At 51.7% G+C, this 23,315-nt stretch overlaps 7 protein-coding genes across 7 annotated transcripts; 1 reads left to right on the forward strand and 6 right to left on the reverse strand.

The window, feature by feature from the left end:
- Positions 1-1,625: 1,625 nt before the first annotated feature.
- On the reverse strand, positions 1,626-3,506 carry J4E82_000707 (uncharacterized protein; the record flags this gene model as incomplete). Its single annotated transcript, XM_051727027.1, has 1 exon — positions 1,626-3,506. The coding sequence occupies one exon, from the start codon at positions 3,504-3,506 to the stop codon at positions 1,626-1,628; it is 1,881 nt and encodes a 626-aa protein (XP_051593452.1).
- An 802-nt stretch (positions 3,507-4,308) lies between these two features.
- On the reverse strand, positions 4,309-7,069 carry J4E82_000708 (uncharacterized protein; the record flags this gene model as incomplete). The annotated part of the gene is made up of 3 exons (XM_051727028.1): positions 4,309-5,900; positions 5,951-6,861; positions 6,915-7,069. The coding sequence occupies 3 exons, from the start codon at positions 7,067-7,069 to the stop codon at positions 4,309-4,311; spliced, it is 2,658 nt and encodes an 885-aa protein (XP_051593453.1).
- Positions 7,070-7,346: 277 nt separating this feature from the next.
- Positions 7,347-8,475, reverse strand: J4E82_000709 (uncharacterized protein; the record flags this gene model as incomplete). Its single annotated transcript, XM_051727029.1, has 3 exons — positions 7,347-8,066; positions 8,220-8,367; positions 8,471-8,475. The coding sequence occupies 3 exons, from the start codon at positions 8,473-8,475 to the stop codon at positions 7,347-7,349; spliced, it is 873 nt and encodes a 290-aa protein (XP_051593454.1).
- Positions 8,476-10,090: 1,615 nt separating this feature from the next.
- J4E82_000710 (uncharacterized protein) lies at positions 10,091-12,474 on the forward strand (the record flags this gene model as incomplete). The annotated part of the gene is made up of 3 exons (XM_051727030.1): positions 10,091-10,353; positions 10,406-10,881; positions 10,931-12,474. The coding sequence occupies 3 exons, from the start codon at positions 10,091-10,093 to the stop codon at positions 12,472-12,474; spliced, it is 2,283 nt and encodes a 760-aa protein (XP_051593455.1).
- A 901-nt stretch (positions 12,475-13,375) lies between these two features.
- On the reverse strand, positions 13,376-15,787 carry J4E82_000711 (uncharacterized protein; the record flags this gene model as incomplete). Its single annotated transcript, XM_051727031.1, has 2 exons — positions 13,376-15,504; positions 15,556-15,787. 2 exons carry the CDS (start codon positions 15,785-15,787, stop codon positions 13,376-13,378), a joined length of 2,361 nt encoding a protein of 786 aa, XP_051593456.1.
- A 3,593-nt stretch (positions 15,788-19,380) lies between these two features.
- J4E82_000712 (uncharacterized protein) lies at positions 19,381-20,476 on the reverse strand (the record flags this gene model as incomplete). Its single annotated transcript, XM_051727032.1, has 3 exons — positions 19,381-19,780; positions 19,839-20,419; positions 20,468-20,476. 3 exons carry the CDS (start codon positions 20,474-20,476, stop codon positions 19,381-19,383), a joined length of 990 nt encoding a protein of 329 aa, XP_051593457.1.
- A 550-nt stretch (positions 20,477-21,026) lies between these two features.
- On the reverse strand, positions 21,027-22,173 carry J4E82_000713 (uncharacterized protein; the record flags this gene model as incomplete). Its single annotated transcript, XM_051727033.1, has 4 exons — positions 21,027-21,355; positions 21,417-21,611; positions 21,662-21,719; positions 21,784-22,173. The coding sequence occupies 4 exons, from the start codon at positions 22,171-22,173 to the stop codon at positions 21,027-21,029; spliced, it is 972 nt and encodes a 323-aa protein (XP_051593458.1).
- Positions 22,174-23,315: the final 1,142 nt, after the last annotated feature.

Genomic DNA, 23,315 nt, shown 5'->3' on the forward strand with positions numbered 1-23,315 from the left:
TTCGTCGTTTGTGTAGTGATCAATTGAGGGAGTTCGTGTTGTTTTTTCGTGTACAATTGCTCGAGTATCTCCGTAGAATGGCCGTCTGTCTGCCTTTTATACCTCTCCTAAATTGTCTGTCGTGTTATTCCTGGCGCTGTGTTCTCTATAGTCAGGTCTACGCAATGTGTCTCCAATTGTTTGCGACGCGGACGAGTTTCAGCGGAAGGTCACGAGGGAGATCCGCAATCGGCGCATCTTCTCGCCGACGGGGTACAGTAGGTGCTACGCGACAGCATAGCTGCCTGCTTTGCTTGGTCGCACAGCCAACGTTGTGTTGAGCCAGAGGTGGCCTGAAGATATAATACGCTCATTCATGGACGAAGATGTACGGAGTTGTCGCTTGAGTGAGCTGAGGTGCTGACTTGTTGGGTGAGCGAGCATGCAAGGCTGATCAGCGAGCATGACCCTTCCCACCGATGAGCTGGTGCCCACCGCTCGAATGTAGGGAAACGATCACCTGCGAAACTTGTCATATGGCAGTACAAAGTGCTCTAAAATGGGCAAAATATAATGAACGGATACGTGGGGAGGGAGGTGGTTTTGTAGCATAGGGCTTACATTACTAAGATGCTAAGCTGGCCATTCCGTCATTTCGCTCCGGCATTGCGAAGATAAGTTGATTACTATTGCCGCAAGGAAACCTAGTGGCGGATATCTAGGATGCTGATCACTAATTGTATTTTTCTCGCTCGATCAATGGCATTGCAAAGGCATTGTTGCAATTGCGTTTGGGAACTCTGGAAGCGAGACGACGCCGTCGATACACCCTTTGATAAAGTTAAAACTTGGGCATGGATCAATGTACGTCTCACTTGTTATTATTACAAAAACATAACGTGATCTCGCCACTAAAACAACAACATGCTGAAGGACACTGGTGAAGGCTTGTATGAAAGATGACAACAATGTTCAGAACGGGATTTGTTCGATTCGATTTGCAGTTCCTAGGCTAATTCATTGCAAAAAACTCTCAGCCAAGCTACCTAGGTATCCTTCTGCCAAAGCCATGAGCCTTGGCATTTACGCTTTTCGCAGTACTCTCAATCATCTTTCGCTCGATATCAACAGAGATGAGGAGTGTTCCGGATTATAATGGCCTTTCCTAGCTTGGTGTTTGTTCCCTCTTTCCACACTCTTGTGGAGAATAGTCCTCAACATCCATAAGTTCGCGAGTTTCTTATGGATGAGACACATCTGTTTCTCATGCTGTTAGCTGTGCGACAACTCACTCGTATTTTGAACATTACTCAAGTAAGGAAGTAGAAGGAGTGCCGCTCCCGTAGCAGCTGACGTGATACAGAAGGGTGTTGAAACTTGTATGGTAGAAAATGTAGACGGGGTGGTATCCTCTGTTGTGCAGTCCGTGCTTCCATGCAATGGAAAGCCGCCACCTCCCTCCTGGGATCTGAAGCATTGGCGACGGCGTGGTTGGTAGATTTTGACACACGGAAACTAGACAAAGGCAATACAGCAGCACAGGGGAACAAGAACAGAAGTTCAAAAATTTGGGTACATAAATTCATCGCTCATTCATTTCTGTGTGCGGTTATCAATTTCATGTACAGTCAACCCATCTCTGCTACTCAACACCCATTCGCAGTCACCGCTCTAACAGCGACGTTCTCGATCCTCTTCTTGTAGACGGCCATCTGGTGTTTCAGCAGATCACCGTATACAACCTTCCTCAGCATCTCGTCGTCCACAGTCACTGCTTCGATATCGTCTTCAACCCTGCTTCCAACGCGCTGCCTAAGTACCACTAGTCTGCCTGCAGGTGATAAAGTGCACGCTGGTATGGGCCACGCTGGAAGCGTTGAAGAGGTAGAGCTGGACGTGTTTGTTTGTAGCGAGGATTTGGAAGGCCTGCTAAGTCGCTGGGCAAAACCATACTTCGATTTTGTCTTAGGTGGGGAAGATTGCGACGGGTCTCGGAGGTTGGGCTTGGACATTGATGTGATGGTTGAAGCTATGTTCGAAACAGCAACGGGTGCTGGACTGGCGTAGAGCTTCAGCAAGCTCTTCAGCACGCTCTTGTCCGCTCGCGGTATAGGATCGCCTTCGTTGATGAATCCGTAGAAGAGACTCTTGCGATGGCGCTTGTCGTCAGGCTTCTTTAGCGGATACAGAGTAACAGGTGGCGCACCGAACGTGACGCAGTGGACACGCTTGAAGAAACTCGTAAGGTAATTAAGCTCAGAATTGATCTTCGTGCTCATCATATGCCCATAAAGCAGTGCGGCGACAGCTCCGCCAGCGGAGTGACCGGTGATGAGCAAACTGCAATTAGAACGTGCAGGGTTTTCTTGAAGCAAAACCTTCAAACGCTCTGCCACGGGCTTGATCATTTTCTTTGCCACGTAAAGGAAGCCAGCGTGGCATAAATTCGAAGGGTCGTCGAGGAACTTTTCTGGGCTGTGAGGCGCCGAGTTGTAGTTGACAGCCCAGTCCATAAAGGTCTGACTTCCGCGAATGGCGAAGACAATGGTGTTCAGTTCTTCCACAGGAATGGACTTGAGTACCATGGCTTTCGTTCCACTGCGCCAATCAGCAGGGATGAAGGTCTCCATTTCAGGGTTCTTCTTCGTGCCTGGAGGCGTGTAGGCTTTCTCCGAGTAGGTTGCTGCTAAGCAAAGTAGGGGATATGTAGGCAGATAGACCTTGAACGGCGGCAAATGAGGTGGTAGTCGGGAATTAGAGTAAAGCCACACCTTTGAAAAGTGATTTGACCCTTTGTCGCTATTAGAGTGGGATTGCACGTCGTTTTGACGCCGGCGTCTGGGTTCGCCGAGTGGCGGACTCGTTCTCTGGCCCTCTTCCTGCTGCTGCTCACTGAACTCCATCATAAGATCCTGTTCTTTGCCGCTGAAGTGATCGTCGTCGATACTGGTGATGACCGAGTCGAATTTTGAGCTGATTATATCGTACAGCGCGGCTCCTTTGCACAAAGTCTGCATGCTCTTGGTAGCGACAGCTGCCGTAGGTCGCTCGATGCAGTTGGCAGTCAGATTCGTCACGCTCTTTCCAGCCGTATCTCGGAGATTCCTGTACGATTTGGCGGCCATCCGATCAAGGCTGTTCCATTGTTGTTCGAATGGACCTTGACCGCGGGGCTCATGGGGTGGTGGAGAAGCAAAGCGAATAGTCGATTGACTAGCATAGGGTTGAACGGGTTGCGGCGGTGGAGACCCATATAGATAACCATCTTCTGGGAAAGAACCAGGCATCTGACGATAGACCGCGTGCTGAGGTGGACTTGCAGAATAGCCATAAAGAGGTGGGGTAGGCCTCGTCGCTGTCACACGCTGAGGCGAAGTCGCCTGGACTGGAGGCGCATAATCTTGCAAGTACATATCTGCTACTGAAGGCGATACTCGTGGTTTCCTGGAGGAGGAACGTGGTTTCGAAGTCTTCGCCGATGACGAATGCTTCCTCCTGCTCTTTCTCTCAGTTTCGGTCGCCGCCATGTCGTCTCCCTAGTTCGTGTGTGGATGTGGATCTGGGAAAAAATGAAAGAAAATGTGTAGAGTGTCGTAATGGCGGGCAAGCTGTGGGATCTGTTCAACGCGGTAATCGTCGTCGATGTCCTGTCCGCGACGTATGCCAAGGTTCAGTCATAGCCGCTGGGTGCTTTTGCGCTACGCTAACGAGGGTTGCATGATGGGCGTAGATCTTTGATTCTCGGGTTCAGATTGTGTTGCTTTTGTTTGGGAGGTCAAAGACGTTTAGAAAACGAGGGGACACGTCAAAGGCCGAAGGAGTGAAAGGCTCTGAAGTCGGAATGGGCGCGGCCGGCTGTTAAGGGCGGGTCTATGCAGGTAGCAAGAAAGCCGCGGTATAGCCACGCGCTAGGCCCTTTACTGTCTGCTTACACAACGCTAGATGACAAGCATATGTGATTGGACGCCAGTGGCCTTGGCGCGTATTTGAGCGGTGGACAGGTAGCCCTTCGTTGTCGATGCAGGCATACCTCGTGACCTTCTACAAACGTCGCGAAGGCCGAAACAACGAGCCTGTAGCGGTGCCTGCAGGAACAGAGGGCGAGACTTCTATTTGTGGGTTTCCAGCGCACATGCCTCCCCCACCCCGATCAACGGCTAACTTGCCACAACAACGATCGGATGTTATCCTTGCCATCCTCCGGATCTGCGGATTCCCGTGAGATCACCAGAAACACGTCTTACAATTAGAGTTCGAAGTTTCTTTTGATAATGATTACAGAGCTTCTACTTGTACATGTGCAATGAGAACTACAGCTTCTGCACGCGACTATCTGTCGTGCGCACCAATGAAGTCATCCTGTTCCTCCTCTGGTGTACCGAGTAATCCCCTCTCTTCGCTCTCTTCGTCATCATCGCCTTCTTCTCTAAGTCCCCCTCTCCCGACACCAATGCCTGCACCACCTTCTTCGCGCTCTTCTTCAATGCCGTTCATGACGTACCAAACGTCTTTCTTGGTGAGCAAGCCTTTCAACATACCTCGATCGGTAAACAAAACATAGCGGAGACCAAGCTTTTGAAACATGGACACGGTAAGCTGGAAACTAGCTTTGGCGTTGAGGGTAATCGGTGTCTGGTCCATCCAGGGTCGGAGATCGAGTGATGTCGTGGGATCGGAGAGGGGTTGATGAGAGAAGTAAGCTTCTGTTTCGGCAGCCAAGCTTCGTGGAGGCGTCAAAGCGAGTTGAAGTGCGTACTGCAATTCAGTTCTGGAAATGTAACCAAGTAGAAGAGCATCGCGACTGTTGTCTATGACGGGAAAGCCACGGAATCTATGTTGAGATAGAAGCTGGCGCAGTGAACCAATGGTATGACCGGTTGCTGTGATTGCAGTCAAGTCCTCGATGCGTGTCATAACATGGCTTGCGCCGACATCAGGAATGCTAGAACCATTGTCTTCTCGATTGTCAAGGAAAGGGTAGCCCTTGAAGTGTATCCAAGACTCGTAGATACCACGGGGAGAGATTGCGTCGCCAATCCACTTACTGATCATGACTGCGATCATGATAGGCAGAACGTAAGTGAGCGCTCCGGTAAGTTCAAACATGATAACCACGATCGATACAGTCATTCGTGTCGTTCCGGCAAGCGCTGATGCGGCACCAACAATAGCGTACGTGCCTGGGGTTACACAGGGTACGTCCGGTTCGCAGGATTTGAAGACAAAAAGGGCTGGCCACGCCGCCTGGACCACTTCGACTGAAAGTCCTACAGCACGTCCAAAAAGACCCCCGATAGCCATAGATGGGAGGATAATACCGGCAGGAATCTGCAGTCCGAATGTGAAGCCCGAGAGTATGATGCCAAGTCCAGAGGAGATGAGCAAGAGCGCGATAACTCCTGTATTCGCTTTGCCAGATTTGCATAGACCGAGTGTGTCCTCATTGAGGTCTGCGCATTCGGCAAACAAGATATGCACGAGCTCGGACGCCTGAGCGCGCATAAACTTGATGGGAAAGTTGATAAGCGCTGTGATAAACGATACAATGACCACTTCCGTCACTGGCCCTTTGAGATATTGTCGGTTTTTGCGCCATTCAGCAACGCCCATATTAAGCTTGATGAAGAAGCCTCCGAATAGTCCACCTAAGATTCCGAGAAATGCGAAAGGTAGCAGCTCAAAGTCATGCCACCCGCTATGGTACGTGACTTGGTACAAGACGAGTTTCCCAGTGTGGAACGGGTTACAGGCCTGTAACGTGACAGCAGCAACCATCGCGCATACGAAACTGCTCCACATGGTTTTATCCGGAAAGTAGTACGACAATTGTTCGAGACTGAACAACACGCCACCAATGGGCGCACCGAAAGCGACTGAGATACCTGCTGCAGCCGCGGCCGAGAACACCTCTCGTTTCCTTGCTGTTCTGATGTTAGTGTATTTGGGAAAACAGCGGGGTAACAAGCCTGACCTTCATTGCCATTTACGTTACCAAATAGCTTCATGAATAGGTTTGCCGAGCAGCATGCGACGTGTACCAATGGACCCTCTTTGCCCAGCCACAGACCAGAAGCGACTGCGAAGCACAATCCGATCGTCTTCGTGACCAAAGTCCATCCGCCTAAAAAGTGCCGAATGACAAAACCACCCAGGACAGTCTTGATCTCAGGTATACCACTGTGCTTCGCATAGGGCGAAAACTCTCGCACCAGGAGGCTAGCGCATGCTGCGAAGAGCACTGAAAAGAGCACAAAGAATATGTATTCGACAACATATCTTCCACCGACGCTTTCAATTCCCATGGCAGCACCCCAAGAGTTCCAGTCATGGCAAGCCTGCTCTTCCTCGATTCCCCAACAACAGAAGCTCTTGTTCAGGTAGAACCGCCCGTCTCCATCAACATTGTGACAGTAACCCGTCTTGAGATCTGCAAGCCAATCACTGGCCACGTCGATAAATGCTGCAATACCTCCGCTCAGTATGCCGGCAGCAACCAGAATGATCCAGACCTGGCTTGCATCCGCCAACTGTTTGATATGGCCAAGCACACCGCTAGAACCAGTGTATAGATAGCGCAGTCGTTGTCGTTCCTTTGCGTATTCGAAAATCCAATCAATTGCGGTGAGGTCGTCGTATCCAACTCGCCGCCCTGGGCCTTCGATGTACCAGTCTAGTCCATTCGCGTCTTTGGTGTCTTGGAGATGTTCGCCCGCATTGCCAGGTGTATCGAGATAGTTGAGTATAAGCTCCGTTGAGCCATTCGGGCGGTGCGATCGTGGCTGGGGCGAGGTGCGATTGCTGGATGAACCGAGGGAGGAGGGGAGGTATCGCGAGAAGCCGAAGGAGGACGTGGATGCCTTGGGTCTGCGCTTGAAGGAGAGTCTGGAGACGCATCTTAATATAGAGCACATCAAAAACGTGCTGCATCTGCTTACTGTTCAGGTAGATCGCGCTCTAGCGGATCATCCGCCAGCAGTTCCTCTTCATCGTTGTGGTCGTCCTCAACAACTGGCTGCTTCCCGTTCAATGTGCGGCTCGATGATGCTTCAGCCTGTCCGCGGGAGGACGGATTTGACGACGAGCTGGACATGCCCTCGACATATACTCCAATGAAAGCTGGGGCGCATTTCTCAAGCAATCATTACGTAAAGCGAAGAGATGTTCTGTTGTAGCGATGGATCGTGAGGCGTGGTTGACGTTCGATAACACAGGTGCGACGAATAAGGTTGGTCTGTGCATTCCCAGGGACAATCCATCACATGCAAACTACAGCCATCATCACAATTCAAACGCTATGCCAACCTCGCCGTACAAACTTCTGGAAATTTTGATTTCAACATTTTTCACAGAGAAACCCCGCCATATACCTACTCCATGTTAAAATCGACAACTGCTCGTCCAGCAATCTCCCCACGCTTCAGCTTCTGCACAGCCTCGTTGAACTTGCTCAACGGATACACCGTGTAAATCGGCTTCAGCAATCCCCGCTTAGCAAAGTCAAGCGTCTTGTCCACGTCCGCCATGCTGCTCACAAGTGTACCCTGTACACTCTGTTTCCTGAAGCACATTTGGTTCGGGTCGACATCAATGTGCTGAGTCCCAGCCGGCGGCAGTCCGATGCACATCACCTTTCCACCAACGCGGCCACCGAGGTATGATATCGAGTTTGGGTAAGTCTGAACAGCAGTGACGAAGACACCGTGGGCGCCGATACCATCACACAACCGTACCACCTCCTCGCCTACGTTGTCTACTTTCTTAAAGTCGATAAAGTGCTCCGCGCCTCCAGTTTCCATGCAGAGCTTTTGCTTATCGTCGCCAGTGTCAATGGCTATGGCGCGTAGACCCATGGCTTTCGCCAGTTGCACGCCTTGTAGGCCAACACCGCCCCCTGCGCCGGGGAAGACGGCCCAGTCTCCGGGTCGGAGTTGTGACTCCTTGATTGATGTGTAGATTGTTGAAGCAGAACACATGATCGGCCCTGCTATGTAGTCGTTCACACCATCCGGGACGAGGGTTGTGTAGCGTTCGGGTGAGACGATGTACTGCTTGTATGAACCATCAATCATTAATCCGGTCAAGACTGCCTTTGCGCAGTAGCATTCGTTACCGTTGCGGCAAAGCTCACACGAGCCGCAAGTATCTTGAATTGGCTGAAAGAGTCAGTTTTCGGCTCTCTCGGATGCTCGCGCTCTCGCTTCCTTTCCACGCAGAATCACGTGGACGGCGAGTTTGCTCACCTTGTATCCAGCTCGCATTCCCGGCTTCAGGCTCTTGACCTGATCCCCAACCTTGACAATAACACCGCTACCTTCGTGTCCGGCGCATTTTGTACCGAGGTCTGACATTTTCGGTAGTGCCCAGTCGTTGAGCATGAAGTGAAGATCGCTGTGGCAGATACCGGTCGCGTTGAGCTTGATGAGTACGTCCGTTGGACCTGTCATTGCTGTCAGGGCTTTACAAACATTCTGTTTAGTCTTCCAGTACGTACCGCATTCAGGCACTGGAACATCCTGAACCTCGACGCGGAAGTCCGGGCCTTCGTTGACTACAACACCAGCTTTACATGTTTTCGGGATATCAAAAGTTTGGACCTTATCTTCTGCCATGTTGTTGGATGTGTGTATGTATGAATTGGTTGTATCGGCAAGGTTATACAATTACGCTTGGAATTAGTAGTAGAGGTAAGTAGACTGGGAGAGTCAAACAACCGGATGCACAACAGTAGATGAACCCCTCAACTTCATCTTACCCCTCAACCCAAGATACCCACAATCACTGTTTGCACAGTAAGGTTCTCCAATAGCGAAGTAGAACTGCATCCATCGTGACATACAAACCAATGGCGCGACGATGTGACAACCTCGGTCTTGGAATATATCCACAATCATCCAATAAAAGGTTGATCGTCACGAACGCGATTCAGTAGCTTCGAATCGTTCTTTCATCCTTACAAGTGTAAAAGCGGGAGGTTTCCGCGGCGAGGGGCTGATGAAGGAGCGAAGTGGGTGGCTGTTTGGAGCCGTCAAGGCGCTTGGCTTTCCCCATATATGAAGCGCGGGCGTTGCGGGGTGATGTACGTGGGGTTCCCAGGATAGGGTGGCGTGAGACGGCCAGCTTCAAACTTCAGATAAACAAAGATCTCAACTAAGACTGCAATAACACCGTCGTGCATCTCATAGCGTATCATCTTGCAGTTGGTCACCGCTAAGTAAGTAATGAGGAAACACCTTGCGAAGTTCCTAGGCTAACGGCGTAGACGTGTATTGTCGCGGTGATTCTCTTGCCACGATGAGCACTCCAAGTCGTGCAGAAGCCGATCTCATGAGTGGCTGAGAAAATTTGATTCAGACATTGTACTGCGAGTTGTTCTGAGATCAACGATGGCTGATAGATTAGAATTCCGTATACTTCTATTTGCCGTCAAGTCATGGATGATGGCATACCCGGTCGATCACACGTGTAGGCGCGTCTAGCAGTTTCCATATATTACGCGATCTAGTATGGTCTGGCTACTCTGGCAGTGTTGGCGATGCGTTTGCTCTGGATGGACGGCTTACTCAAAGTCGGTGTCTGGCCTTGTCCAGCGCATCAAGCCGCCGATTTCCGCCATAGCTTCTCGTTGCCTCGGTGCTACTCATTGTCACGTGAACTCGCGTTGACCAATCACAAGGCGAATATTACAGTGATGATGTGCGGTTCCGAAAGCGGGGTCTAAGAGGCCCACATGCCACTCGCGCACGTCATGGCATTGCGTGTGGCGGCGACAAGAATCGTGGCTTTTGGGAAGAGCGTATGGGAGATAGGGACAATTTACACGAATGGAATACTGTGCCACTGTCAGCACGTCGGATTAGCATAGAGTTCTTGGTCAAAGTCGCAATCGTGGGGTGGAGCCTCTCGTGATGCTAGGCAGGATGGAGCTAAGAGATGCGGAGCCACTGGCGGACTGCCCAGGTGCGGGAGGGGCAAGCCAGTAAGGTGCTGGCCAGAATGGTCGTGCTTATGAATGCCCCGCTACTTATATACCCAGATGCTGTCCCGATAGCGAGCTCTGCAGTTTGTTTTCTTCAAACATCCTCTTCTACAACACACTACCAAACGATTCATCATGTCTCAAGGCGAGTGTCCCGTGAAGAAGACGCCCAACGTCGCCGGCGCTGGTACCAGGAACGCCGACTGGTGGCCAAACGAGCTCAGGGTCAACATCCTGCGCCAACATGACCCCAGACAGAACCCCCTCGGCGCTGATTTCAACTATGTCGAGGAGTTCAAGAAGCTCGACTACGATGCATTGAAGAAGGACATCAACGCCCTGATGACCGACTCCCAGGACTGGTGGCCTGCCGACTTTGGTCACTACGGTGGTCTTTTGTACGTTCGAGATCCAATTGACCTCGACAAGCCAAGCTAACACTCATCATAGCATCCGTATGGCATGGCACTCTGCTGGTACCTACCGTGTTACCGACGGCCGTGGTGGCGGTGGTGAGGGACAGCAGCGCTTTGCTCCCCTCAACGCATGGCCCGACAACGTCTCCCTCGACAAGGCTCGCCGCCTCCTCTGGCCCATCAAACAAAAGTATGGAAACAAGATCTCGTGGGCCGACTTGATGCTTCTCACTGGCAACGTCGCCCTTGAGTCCATGGGTTGCCCAACCTTCGGTTTCGCTGGTGGCCGCGCCGACACTTTCCAGTCTGACGAGTCCGTCTACTGGGGTGGCGAGACTGAGTGGCTCGGCAGCGACGTCCGCTACGCCGATGGCGCCAAGGGTGTCAAGGGCGAGGGCATTATGGACGGTGACCAGCACAAGGTTGACAAGGACGAGACCCACACATCGCGGGATCTCGAGAAGCCTTTGGCGGCCGCACACATGGGTCTCATCTATGTAAACCCAGAAGGTAAGCACAACCGGTCAAATATCTAGACTCATCGATCTAACATTTTCAGGTCCCGAGGGTGTTCCTGACCCCGTTGCCGCTGCTCACGACATCCGCACAACATTTGGCCGTATGGCCATGAACGACGAAGAGACCGCTGCCCTCATCATTGGTGGTCACTCTTTCGGAAAGACCCACGGTGCTGCTCCTTCGGAGAACACTGGCCCAGACCCCAACTCTGAGGATCTTGCAACACAAGGATTTGGCTGGATGAACAAGCACGGTCGCGGTAACGGACCTGACACCATCACCAGTGGTCTCGAGGTCACCTGGACTGGCACACCCACCAAGTGGAGTAACAAGTACCTTGAGTACCTCTACAAGTACGAGTGGGAGCTCGAGAAGAGCCCTGCTGGTGCCAACCAGTGGGTCGCTAAGACCGATGACAAGATCATCCCCGACGCCTACGACCAGGGCAAGAAGCACAAGCCAAGGATGCTCACCACCGACTTGTCGATGCGCATGGATCCCGCCTACGAGAAGATCACTCGTCGTTGGTTGGACCACCCAGAGGAGCTTCACGACGCCTTTGTTCGCGCATGGTTCAAGCTTCTCCACCGCGACATGGGCCCCCGCTCTAGGTGGCTGGGTCCTGAGATTCCCAAGGAGGTACTCATCTGGGAGGACCCCGTTCCTCAGCCTGAGGGCGAGATCATTGGTGACGCTGAGATCTCCACCTTGAAGAAGCAGATCCTTGACGCTGGCATCGAGCCTGCTAAGCTCATCCGCACTGCTTGGGCTTCGGCAGCTTCTTTCCGTGGCAGCGACAAGCGTGGAGGCGCCAACGGTGCCCGTATCCGCCTCGCTCCTCAGAAGGACTGGGAGGTCAACAACCCCAAGGAGCTTGCTGAGGTCCTCAAGGCTCTTGAGGGCATTCAGTCCAAGTTCAACGGTGGCAACAAGAAGGTTTCTCTCGCTGACTTGATTGTCTTGGCCGGTACTGCTGCCGTTGAAAAGGCCGCTGGTGTATCCGTTCCTTTCACACCCGGCCGCACCGACGCCTCGCAGGAGCAGACCGATGTTCAGTCTTTCGAGCACCTTGAGCCCGTCACCGATGGTTTCCGTAACTTCGGCAAGGGTACTGAGCGTGTCCGCACCGAGCAACTTGACGTTGACAAGGCTCATCTCCTCCGCCTCACTGCACCCGAGATGGTCGTTCTCACCGGTGGTATGCGTGCGCTGAACGCCAACTGGGACGGTTCATCCCACGGTATCTTCACCAAGCGTCCCGGTCAACTCACCAACGACTTCTTCGTCAATCTTCTGGACAACAACACCGAGTGGAAGGCAACCGACGCAAGCAAGGAGCTGTACGAGGGCGTTGACCGCAAGTCTGGCCAGAAGAAGTGGACCGCCACCCGCCACGACCTCGTCTTTGGTGCGCACCCCGAACTCCGCTCTATCGCCGAGACATATGCGTCGCCCGACAACGCGGACAAGTTCGTCAAGGAGTTTGTTGCCGGCTGGGAGAAGATTATGAACAACGACCGATACGATATCAAGAACAAGTCGGTGAGTGCACAACCGAGTGGAGCAAACCGGCCGCGTCTGTAAGAAAATGCAGCGCCAGTCGCGTTTCGTTTCCCTATTTCTGCGTGTGCTATTTTCTGAGTGTGTAGCATGGTGGTTGCCGTTGTGTTACACTCACTGACGATTGCTTCAATAGACTTGAGTCTTGTCGCTTTTTTACATGAAGAAACCTTTGCTATGAAGATATGAGATACCTAGGTAGTACCACTGTGTAGGAATACGCAGAAGAAATGAGACCATGATATAAGTCATCCTTGGTTGCTTCTGTCCCATTGTGATGACTGCTCAAGCTATCAGTCACGTCTGGTCATACGCTTGTGATGTCTCATATTGTTGTTGAATGAGACCGCTAAGAGATGGAAAAGATCTCGCAAGTTTCATGACGCTAATCCTCGCCACCCATGCATCGTAGTTACTGACCAGTATCATGTTCAACCTAAAATAACGTATGTACAGCACAAAAACACGTTTTCTGTTTCTTGTTGTAAGATAGGATTGTAGGAGCTTGAGCAGGAGGAGAGTGAATGCTATATGAAACGCCAGCGCGCTAGAGCGCATGCTTATGTATCGTGAAACCCAGGTCATTAATCTCGTTACGCGTATGCAGTGCAATGCATGGCAGTTCCCGCGTCGCTATGCTCATTTCGTGCCCATTATATCGTACAGTGTGGTGCAATGCCAACTTCAACCTCACACCAATCTTGATCATTTTGTGTCCCACTTTGTGCTTATCTTCTCATCTCGATGCTTTTGCAGCGTAATAGTAAGTTGCAGCGGTTGTACCAAGAACGAGAGCGGAAGCACTGTAATATCATGTTAGCGATAGTTTTCCTCAGTTCAGTTACGAAACGGCGAAGAACGAGTGGAGGAAGAGTGCCACAAGGCACATACTCAAGGATCTCAGGAGGAAGGAAATAGTGTTTGCTCACCTGGCTCGTTTCCGATCGCCAAAACAAGCAGCAAACATAGCTCGGAACAAATGTTGGAGGAAGTTGTCTCTGCGATAATCTGATCGCTGTGCGAGTGCAGGCTTCGCTGCCTCGACGATCTTGTCCGTGATGCTGACATCATCTGCGGTGCTTTCTGGCATTTCTTCTTCTGTCTGCGAGGATTCCTCCAATACTGCTCTGCGCTGCCGAAGCTCAGAGTCCAGATTAGAGACAGGATGGGCCTCCGAAGTGGTGGTTTTTGGCTCAGATGTGACTAATTCTGTTGCAGATTTTGCCATGTTGACTGGTGCAGAGATGGCATCGAGCAGAGCGCTGTGGGCCACTGAGATGTCTTTGGCGCCGTCATGCTTAGCAACGCTTTCCGCTTCGCTAGACTCCTGGGTATGGGAGCCAGGCTCGTCGATCTTGGTGTCGAATGCATCTCCGAGTTTCTCGTTATCATCTGCTAAAGAGGCTGCATATGGGTCTCGCACGAATCTGGCCGGCGGACTGGACCTACGGGTGGTGTTGTGACTGATGTACACAGGTGATGGCATACTATCCAGATCGTGATGGTACCCTTCATCTTCATCACTGTTCTCGTCCTCGGGTACAGATGCCAACGAAGCATATGATTTGACGGGAACAAGATCGATGGAAGAGCAGGCTTGAGACAGGACAGATGGCTGCGGAGAATGTGGGCGTTCATGCATCGATTCATCCTCAGGAAGATGCATACCAATCGTCGCTACACGTGCCAAAATCGATTCTCGGTTTGTTGGGAATCGTTCCAAGGATGGGTCATTAAGGTCCTGGTCCTCCGCGTCTGATTGAGGTAGCCTGTGAGGAAGATTACTCCCCGTTCGTCCTCTGAAGAAGTCGTGTCGATCGGCTGCGCCGAACAACTCTCGCGCATTGTCAGTCTCATAACCAAATGTTGGCTGCTTCTCCAAAGAGAAAGGAGCATCGTCCTGTGAGAAGTCTGAGCCAGTGCTGCTGACGAAGGCTGATTCTCGTTCATGTGGAAGAAGAGGTGTGTCGTCATCCTCAGCGTCACGGTTACCCTCGTCCTCGTCCTCGTTACCATATGCTCCATAGTGCTGTGGCTCCCGGTTCTCAGAATGTTCACTCTTAGTGAGGGTCTCGCTTCTCTTATAGTCCGAAAAACCACTTTCGTGTGATAGTAATGGGTATCTGTCCAGCTCATTCCTCTCGTCGTCAGATTCGGTGTCAGCTCCATCGTCCTCGGTAAAGCCGGTTTCGTGAGGAAGAAGAGGGGCGCCGCCAGAATCGTCAACATCGTCCTCGTCATCATTGCCTTCATGAGAAACCTGTAGTCCGTCTCTCGCTTCGCTTACGCTACCTCTGAGTTCAGTCTCATGGCTAAGCAAGGGCGCTAGATTTAGCTCGTCACCATCCTCAGGCTCAGGAGGTGTATCCATTGCATCTCCGGAACTGGTCTGGTCCGTTGATGATTGTGTGGATTCATCGTCAACAGTAATCTTTGGAGGTGCCTGTGATTCGTCGTCCGCCTGAAAAGATTCATGACGAAATAATGGAGCAGCTTGGTCGTCTTCAGTATCACCTGGTTCTGTATGAGACTCTGGTGTGATGGTAAGTATGTCTGGTTGTGTATCTGAGGCCCTCATATCATGTGCAACCTTCTGAGCAGTCGTGGCATCCTCGCCGAAATCATCTCCATATGCGGGCCGATCATCCGTCTTGTCGACAACTAGAAGCGGGATTTCAGGCGATTTGGGTGTTTCTGTCTTGATTGGCGAGTCCACTTTCGTTTCTTCATAGTCGGGCTCTGCGTCGGCCGAGCGCTTAGCAGCATCTACAGGAAGGTCGAGGTGGTGGGTGTTGCCATAGGCTGGCTGCTTTTGGTCCTCAACCTTGTCGACTACCATGGAGGAAACTGGAACACTGGATAGCTGATCACCCATTGTACTGTCTTTTCGATCCTCTGGTATCTTCGACGGGTCTGCGAGAGAAGCCTTCAGCGATTCCTGTTCGGAGGGAGTTTCCTGTACCGTGGTGGCTTCGGGTGCTGATTTCAACGAGTTGTTTTCGCTGGCGACTTTGACGTGGATGACATTGTTGCGAATGCCATCGTCGGTGGCAGCTGCGTGAGGTCATTAAAAAAGCCTTTTCATACCTACACGAGCTAACATACCAGTCTCTTTTGACTCGTCCAATACCCAATGGTCTTCTCCCACGCGGATTTTGTATTGGTAGCTGCCTTCAGCAACGTCATTGAACTCTTTGCGAAAGATCAGGTTGTCCGAGGCGGTTTTGTCTTCATTCACGTCCATCTCAACCGGCGTCCAATCGTTTATGGAGGTAGTGACATAGACGGGTGGCTGCACGCCCGTCTGCGAGAAGGTGATAGTCGCATGGCCGGCCATGGTGTCGTGAGTGGTGATGTTCCGCAGCGGCAGAGGCCCAGAAGGTGGAGGTATAAGAGTGGGGTATACAGGATCGCTCGCGTGCCTGGGAAGCCGCGGCGGTTGATGGGTAGGGTCTACTGGGACAGGAATAGCGTTAGTTGTTGAAGATGGCGGTATGCTAGTAGGCTACAGAGCCCGTACACGCTGGCGACGAGAGTGTCCGGTCATACAACGGGGGTTGGAGGGGAATAGGTGTAGTACAGAGGGGAGGGAGGGGTTGCGAGTGTCAGTCGAGGATAGCAGCTTACCGCGCGGTGGGGTGATGAGAAGCCGTTAGTTGCTTCCCACGAAAAGAAATGTGCTTGCCTCAAAAGGCAAAAAATTGAGATATCGATCCGAGGTATTGAAGGAAGCGTGGATGCAGCTTCAAGGCAGGAGCGGCTTGATTGTTGAGTTGCGGCTTCCCTGTTCCGTTGGGCGAGATGCGCGCATGTGGAGGGCTTGGGAGCTTGTGGATGTTGGGACCAGTATCGTAGTTGCAGTCACAGTAAATCCCTCTGCGCTGCCTCTAAAATCTATCGCGCATCTCCGCACCCTTCTGGCAGACCCTGCGTCTTTCCGAGCCTCCATTCTTTTGGCGGGGGGTTGCTATGCTTCAAGAGTGACGTGAATGCAACGTCCAGCATTATTCGCGCTATGTCCACAGGCTGGCCCACCACAACGGCCTCATTAGCCACCCGTAACCGAAGACAGCTCTCTCCGCGGCGATCCTCCACCGCATGGTCCGACCCCAAGCACTACGGAAGTAAGCTTCACTCGTTTTCTCCCAGCACCAGCAACAACCAGCGCCATCATCTTCTAGCTGACGCATCCTGATGTAGCCATCGCGAGCGTCAGTGGCGACTGCATATCGCTCAAGGTGGCGGTGTGGATCTTCAGACACCTTCACATGCGCAAGACAGCAAAAAGGTTATGCCTGTAGGTACCTGGGTGGTAGTGCTGCTTAAGGAGCTACATCGGATAATTATGTCTTTTCGAACATTGCTGCCATCGCGACCATGATGAACCGTTCTGTTTTGTCTTCGGCCTGTTCCACGCCCGGTGAGCTATGTTCAGTGGCTAGCCCTCTCCTGGGCCACGTGCTTTGACTTCACCTGTCAAGTTTCCATCGAAAACACAAAACTAGCGATCGGCAACGGATGCACTATGATGCAAATCCATAAACTACCCAGCTCCAGGTTCTGGCACGCGTCCTAATATGCCTAAAGTCTTCTGTCCAACGATCTCCTGAGACACCAAAGAACACGTTTATGCCATCATTGCGATGCTTCACCAACCACACTGGGATATCCCGTCTAGCTTTGTGCACCACACGGCCAATCGCGTTCTATCTCATAAACACTCGAACCATTCGTTCAGGCTGCGGTTCTCGGAACCCGAGGCCATGTCTTCCAACATACTTCCGATACCCAATGTCCCGGGATCGTGGGTCTAAACAAGGTTTCGAGATGCGCGCTGCGACAGGGCGCGCCGCACCATTACCACGCGACAATCCACAATACCGATGCCGAGAAGAGGTATGCACAGGCCGCGTGTCTCTTTGTGCACCGTTTGATATGCTTCTGGAAGGTAATCTCAGTTTCAAGCAGCGCCGCGTCAATCATGCCGAGCAGGAGTCTTGCAACGTCCGATCGCGCTGTCGCACTTTCGGTGTCGTAACTTATCCACGCTGTATTAGATGTGTGCAGGTCCCATTTGGCACTCTAGTCTGACGATCATCCTTTACTTTCTTTCTTTTTTTCCTCTTCTCCAGTCGGGCGTTTTGGAATCTTTGCGCCATTGTAAGATTAACTCTCGCAGCCTCATGTCAAACCTTCGAACGTCGTATAGCTCAGCCACGTACCGAACTCGCAATGGGACACATCGTGTATGTCGCGAACGGACGTGACCAGGGGCCGGTAATAAGCCGAGTCAGCATGGCCATGTACACAATGGCAGTGGCAGTTGTGGCTCTTCGGTAAGGACGCAACTTTGTGGTAACCCGGTATCGCATTGCTGATGTCTAATAGATGCTTTACTCGCGGATACATAGTCAAGAAATTTGGCTTGGACGACCTCTTTATCGCCATCGCCGTCACACTTGGAGCTGCACAAACAGTTACCATCATATTACAGATCGAACATGGACAAGGACGACACGCATCGGAGCTACACGTTGAGCAGTTCGATGAGATGCTCATGGTACTATCAACTCATATTGAGGCATTTCACTTCGTACTGACAGCCGACTAGTACCAATGGATCAATATGTTGATCTATTTTGTGGCGAACTGGTATGCCGCACCATCGCTCTTCCTACACAATATCAGGGCTAACGTAATTGCAGGACTGTCAAGATGAGTATCCTAGCTCTCTACTACCGGATTGGATATGGCAAACAGGGTTTGCCGTGGATCGTACAGTCGCCCGCTGTGTGGACCGTAGCTGCCTTCATGACTGCCTTCAGTTTCTCCGTCTTTCTCGTAAGCACCGTCCTTGCATGTATAGTGATTATGACTAACATGTTTGAAAGACCCAATTATTCATCTGCACACCAGTATCGCGCGTCTGGGACATCGAAGCTCAACCCGATGGATGCATCAATGCCGCCATGTTCATGGTCATCTCGGGTGCCATCAATGTCGTTACAGATATCGTGTTGTTGATCTTCCCTTTGCCGTTGATCTGGGTAATCAAGTTCAACAAGAGACAAAGAAGTAAGTCAACGCACGTGTGGAGTTGTCAAATGCGTAATGCTGATCATCCTTTCAGCGGCTCTAGCAGTCATTCTCTCTATCGGCGTCATCCCAGTTGTAGCCAGTTCCATGCGTCTCTGCGAGATTGTCATGTCTGACAGTCCCATCAGACCAGGAAGTACTTGGCAAGAAGTGGATTTCAGCTGGTACGTCCACTTCCGATGTTTCTCCCGTACTAATAAATCAACTAACATACCAATCACAGGGGCTGGTCGTGGGTTCCAGTATGGTCTCAAATCGAAGTTGACATCGGTATACTTGCCGCGTCTCTTCCATCCCTTTCTCCTTTACTTAAGCAAGTTTTCCACTGCCCCCACCGAACCGCCACACCTTCTGAAGTACCCACCATACCAGGGTACCGGGGGAGTTGGGGGGAAAAGAACTTGGTCAGCATCGACGATGACGACCTCGAGAAGGGAACGGGTGGCGCTTTTGACTTTGATGGGGAGAGAAGACTGACGGTTACAGAGAAGGAGATGGGAAAGGCTATGGATATGGGAAACAGTTATTTTGATGATAGCATATCGGACGTGGGGGAGAGGGATTCAGTCTATCCGGAATCGATGGGTAGGCCTAGTATTGGCGTAACAAGGACAGCGGACGTGCGTGTTTTGACTAGAACAGGTGTGCCGAGGATAGTAGAGTATAAGAAATTATGACATTATATCGAGGATCGTGTTTCAAGCCGGGTACTTCTACCAAGTGTGAGAAAGTATTCATTATCGTGTCGTTATCGTTACTCGGTGTTAGTATACTCATGCAGTATTATACAGGGTGTTAGTACAAGCGCCTTGACGCCCAAAATTTAGCAATACCTCACCAACGTCCAAAGCCATCAATCGCGGAGCTGAACTGAGTAGCTAGTTGACTTGTGACTGCACAGTCGCTCGCTTCAGCCTTCTCCATAGCCTGGGGTAGCCATTCTCTAATCTTCTCCTCTCTGTTGTGGTGACTCGGGTGTGTACTCAGTATCTGCGGCGGGCCCGCCCCGCCCGCCTTCTCCATGCGCGTCCAGAACTGCATCGCGGCTTCTGGTCGATAGCAACCTTGCGCCATCATCAAGAGGCCAATGTAATCAGCCTCGGCTTCGTGTTTGCGCGATGCGGGCATGGAGAGGAAGAGATCGAGGAGCATTTTGCCTGAGTAGAAGGACACATCGAACATAGATAGGGCGAGGGCGCCGAGGAGAATCAAAGGGGCTTGGGACATGCGTTCACTATATTCCAGTTAATACGCCTTCAAGACATTCGAGGGAAGGGAACATGAACACTAACGCGGTATGATGCGCAACGACATGCGCAATCTCATGGCCCAACACCGCCGCAATGCCATCTTCGTCCCTGCACAACGGCAGAATCCCTGTGAAAACAAAGACTTTCCCCCCAGGCGCAACAAAAGCGTTTTGCTCCGGAGACTCGATGACTGTGACTTCCCAGTTCAGATCTTTGAGCCCTTCACCCTCGGCATACGGCAATAACCGCTCCAGAACCCTCTTCACCTGCCGGACTCTCGCATCGCTATCCGGTAATATCCTGCCTTGGTATTCTTGTCGGACTTGTTCGACGGATTGCTGCCCCAGCGCTTCTTCGATACCAGGTGAGATGATGTTGAACCGACGGCGACCGGAAACGGGCACTTGTTCGAGGTTGTACAGGTAAACGCCACCGGTGCCTGCGCTGATCAGGCCAACGTCGCGGTAGAAAGTTGGGCGTTGGGCCCAGCGATACAGGAGACCAGTTATACCGCCAGACTGTGCGCTGAAGCGTTTGTACTGGGGGCCATTGCCTCGACCGCCGAAGGGGAGTTGTTGGTAGGCGCGTGTTTGTGAGTGGGTGCGGAAGGGTTGGTGTGCATGCTGGGGCAAACGAGACGAAGGGCGGAAGGCGCTGAGTCGCGGTCGTACTCGATGCATCGTGAAAGCGCTTCAGAGCGGTGATGCTGCCTGAGTGGGATTTGGCTGGACATATATCTAGTGAGGAATGACGTACAGCGAAGTCCGCGGGAATGCCAAGATTTTGGTTCGGAGCTATCTTCTCCTCAACGCCAGCTGCGACCACTCGCGATCTTCCTCAATCATCATCGTTGTTAACTATTTTCGTCATTGCGGACAGTTTGTCTTGGTTTCGCGGACGTACTCCAGCGTCATCCACCAACAAGGCTTGCTCGTTCTTTCCTCAGCCGCACCGCATGGCACGCTTCCACGTCAAGCGCAGGATCAAGAATAGTGGCCTACTTCCAGATGCTAAAAGTGAGCTATTCTCGGTAAACGCTCAGGTCTTGCGCACGGTGGAGACTTCATAGTGATATAAATGAACCGGAGGTAAGTAAGGGCTAACTTGTCGCGTGAATGACGCGCGTCATATATTGTCACAATACTGCTGCTCCTGCAAGATGCGCTTCTCATACATTGTTTCGACACCCAGGATCCTTCCATCCTCTCTCTCGCTATCCATTCCCTTACTTTAAACGTATGCATATTCTACATGGACTTCCAGGACGCATGAGCCTGGGTTGTATGGGACGGGCGAGGGAAACGGGGATACCATTGCAGGCGAAGTCGAGCAAGGCGTCTCGGTCGCAGAAGACTCAACCATGGTGGGTGTAGCGGTGACTGTGACCATGGAAGATAGGGTAGGAGCAACAGCGGAGGACTGGGTGACGACAGCGCTAGTAGCCGAAGAGACAACGGACGAGCTGGACACGGCACACGACGGCAGAGGCGCGACACTGTCAATCTTGGAAACAACCCAGGAAGAAGCGTCGTCGGTGTAGAGCTCAAAGTAATTTAGGTCTAAACGTTGGTGTACGAAATTAGTGTATGTCTCACATGCAGTTCGTACAAGAACACTTACGGTCGGCCACAATATTACCGCCGGCGCAGACTGGGTCACCAGCAGCGCAGTAAGAGCGGAGCACCGGTGCGTAGCGGTTGAGGCGTGCGAGATCCTCTGGTTTGCGTCCGTTGGCTTGCTTGTCGGCACCGTCGAGCACGTTGTAGGGCTGGTTGGCAGTATGCATCACGTCTCCCCAGAGAAGAGCTGCCGCGACTTGTGTATGTCAGCATGGGTAAAGCTACGCCATCGAAGAATCTGCTTACCCGCTTTACCAGCAGCAGAGTTGTTATCCAGACCGGTAGAGACAAAAGTACAACCACCCTATATAGAAACATTGAGTCAGTATGTATCTCCATGCGATTGACCCAAGTGATAAGAAGCTTACCGGTCCACCAAGCACGTCACCGACGACGTGCGCTCCCTCTGAGTAGCCATTGACCACGATGTGCGAGCAAGGGCATTTCTCATGGAAGGCCGTAATCTGAGAGATACCATTGCGAGCGCCTTCAGCAACTTGGTTGCAGTAGTCACCACCCAGAGTAACGTCAAACTGGATGTCGATGTAATCGCAGCTTTTGCCCTGGGCAGTCAACTTGCCGCAAGTAGCTTCGACAAAGGGGAATGTGCGACCGTCATGGTATGGTGCGTCGTTGCCGCGAGCCATGAAGATGACTACATCAGCGCAAGTTGCGTCAAGCTTCGGGGGTACAGTCTGGGCTGCCGCGAGTGCAGAGAAGGCACCCAGAGTCAGGGCATTGCGGATGTTGAACGACATGATTAAGTACTAGGTATGTATAATGATGTATAGTGATCGAAGAGTGTGGAAGTGGAGACCACAGGCGGACTTGATACTTCAAAAAGAGCGTAAGGGTTCGTTGAGGTGTACCTGGGGTTACATGTTGAAGCAAGGGCCGACTGCTTTAATACATCCAGTATACGAGCCCGTTAAATTTGATCGTTCCCCAGAGTATCGAAATGGTTTACTCCACGCTGTTGGACGTGCTAAAGCGAGGGAGGCGTGGTTCCATCCCCTTTGCCCTGCATAAGTGTCCGAGTAATCGCTGCGGTTGCTTGCATCCTTGAGCCAGGATGATACCAGAGGATTACTAGAAGAAGAAGTTAGCAAGAAATTCGATTCTTTCGAGTTAGTACTAACGGTAGTTTAGCCACATGTGGGTGTAGTGGCACGAAGGTGCCACCGGGTATTCTGATATCTTTGCTTGGTGCCACCTCCGCCAGGCCCTCCGATGAGCTTGAATCCTGACGCTCGGCAGTACGGCAGCATACATCTGCTTATAGAATTCCCTTTGCTCTGCTGTCGACGAGTTGTAGTGTCTTGGCTGGTGGATGCTCATTCCAAAACAGCATGCGACAACATCTCGCATTATTCATCACGAAACGGGAATGGGACGGAGGGACGGAGGGCTTCGACGATCGGAAAGGATGATTGCCATGCTGCGAGTCTCTGGCGTTTCCATCTCAAGGGTTTCGTTCCCGAAAACCAGAACCTTCTCGACGATGGGGTGACTCAATTCTGTTTGTGGGCATGAAGCATCCGCATCGTGCTGGCTCCGTTGGAGTACCCAAGATGGCATAAAAGCCATTGTCTAGGCTGGTGTACTCGACGTGGTCATGGTTCTCGATTCTTGAGAACGACGAATGCTTTGAAGCTTGCCATATGGCAATTTTTGATTCTTCATTGATGATTGTCTGACGAACGATTGCACAAAGGTCTGAAGCCCGCTTTCCGGCTTCCAAAGCGGTGCTTTTCCAGGTTTGCCAGAGAACATTTGACGGCCAAATCATCTTGGCCCCAGTGTGTCGATCTCTCGACTTGTAGTTCTCACTACAGATTATGAGTCCGTGATCTGGGTCGAACCAGTTGACATAAGCGGCATCATCATCCTCTGATACACC

This window comes from Alternaria postmessia, assembly GCF_024291825.1.
Source record: "Alternaria postmessia strain BMP 2775 chromosome Unknown scaffold_2, whole genome shotgun sequence".
NCBI classification, from domain to species: domain Eukaryota; kingdom Fungi; phylum Ascomycota; class Dothideomycetes; order Pleosporales; family Pleosporaceae; genus Alternaria; species Alternaria postmessia.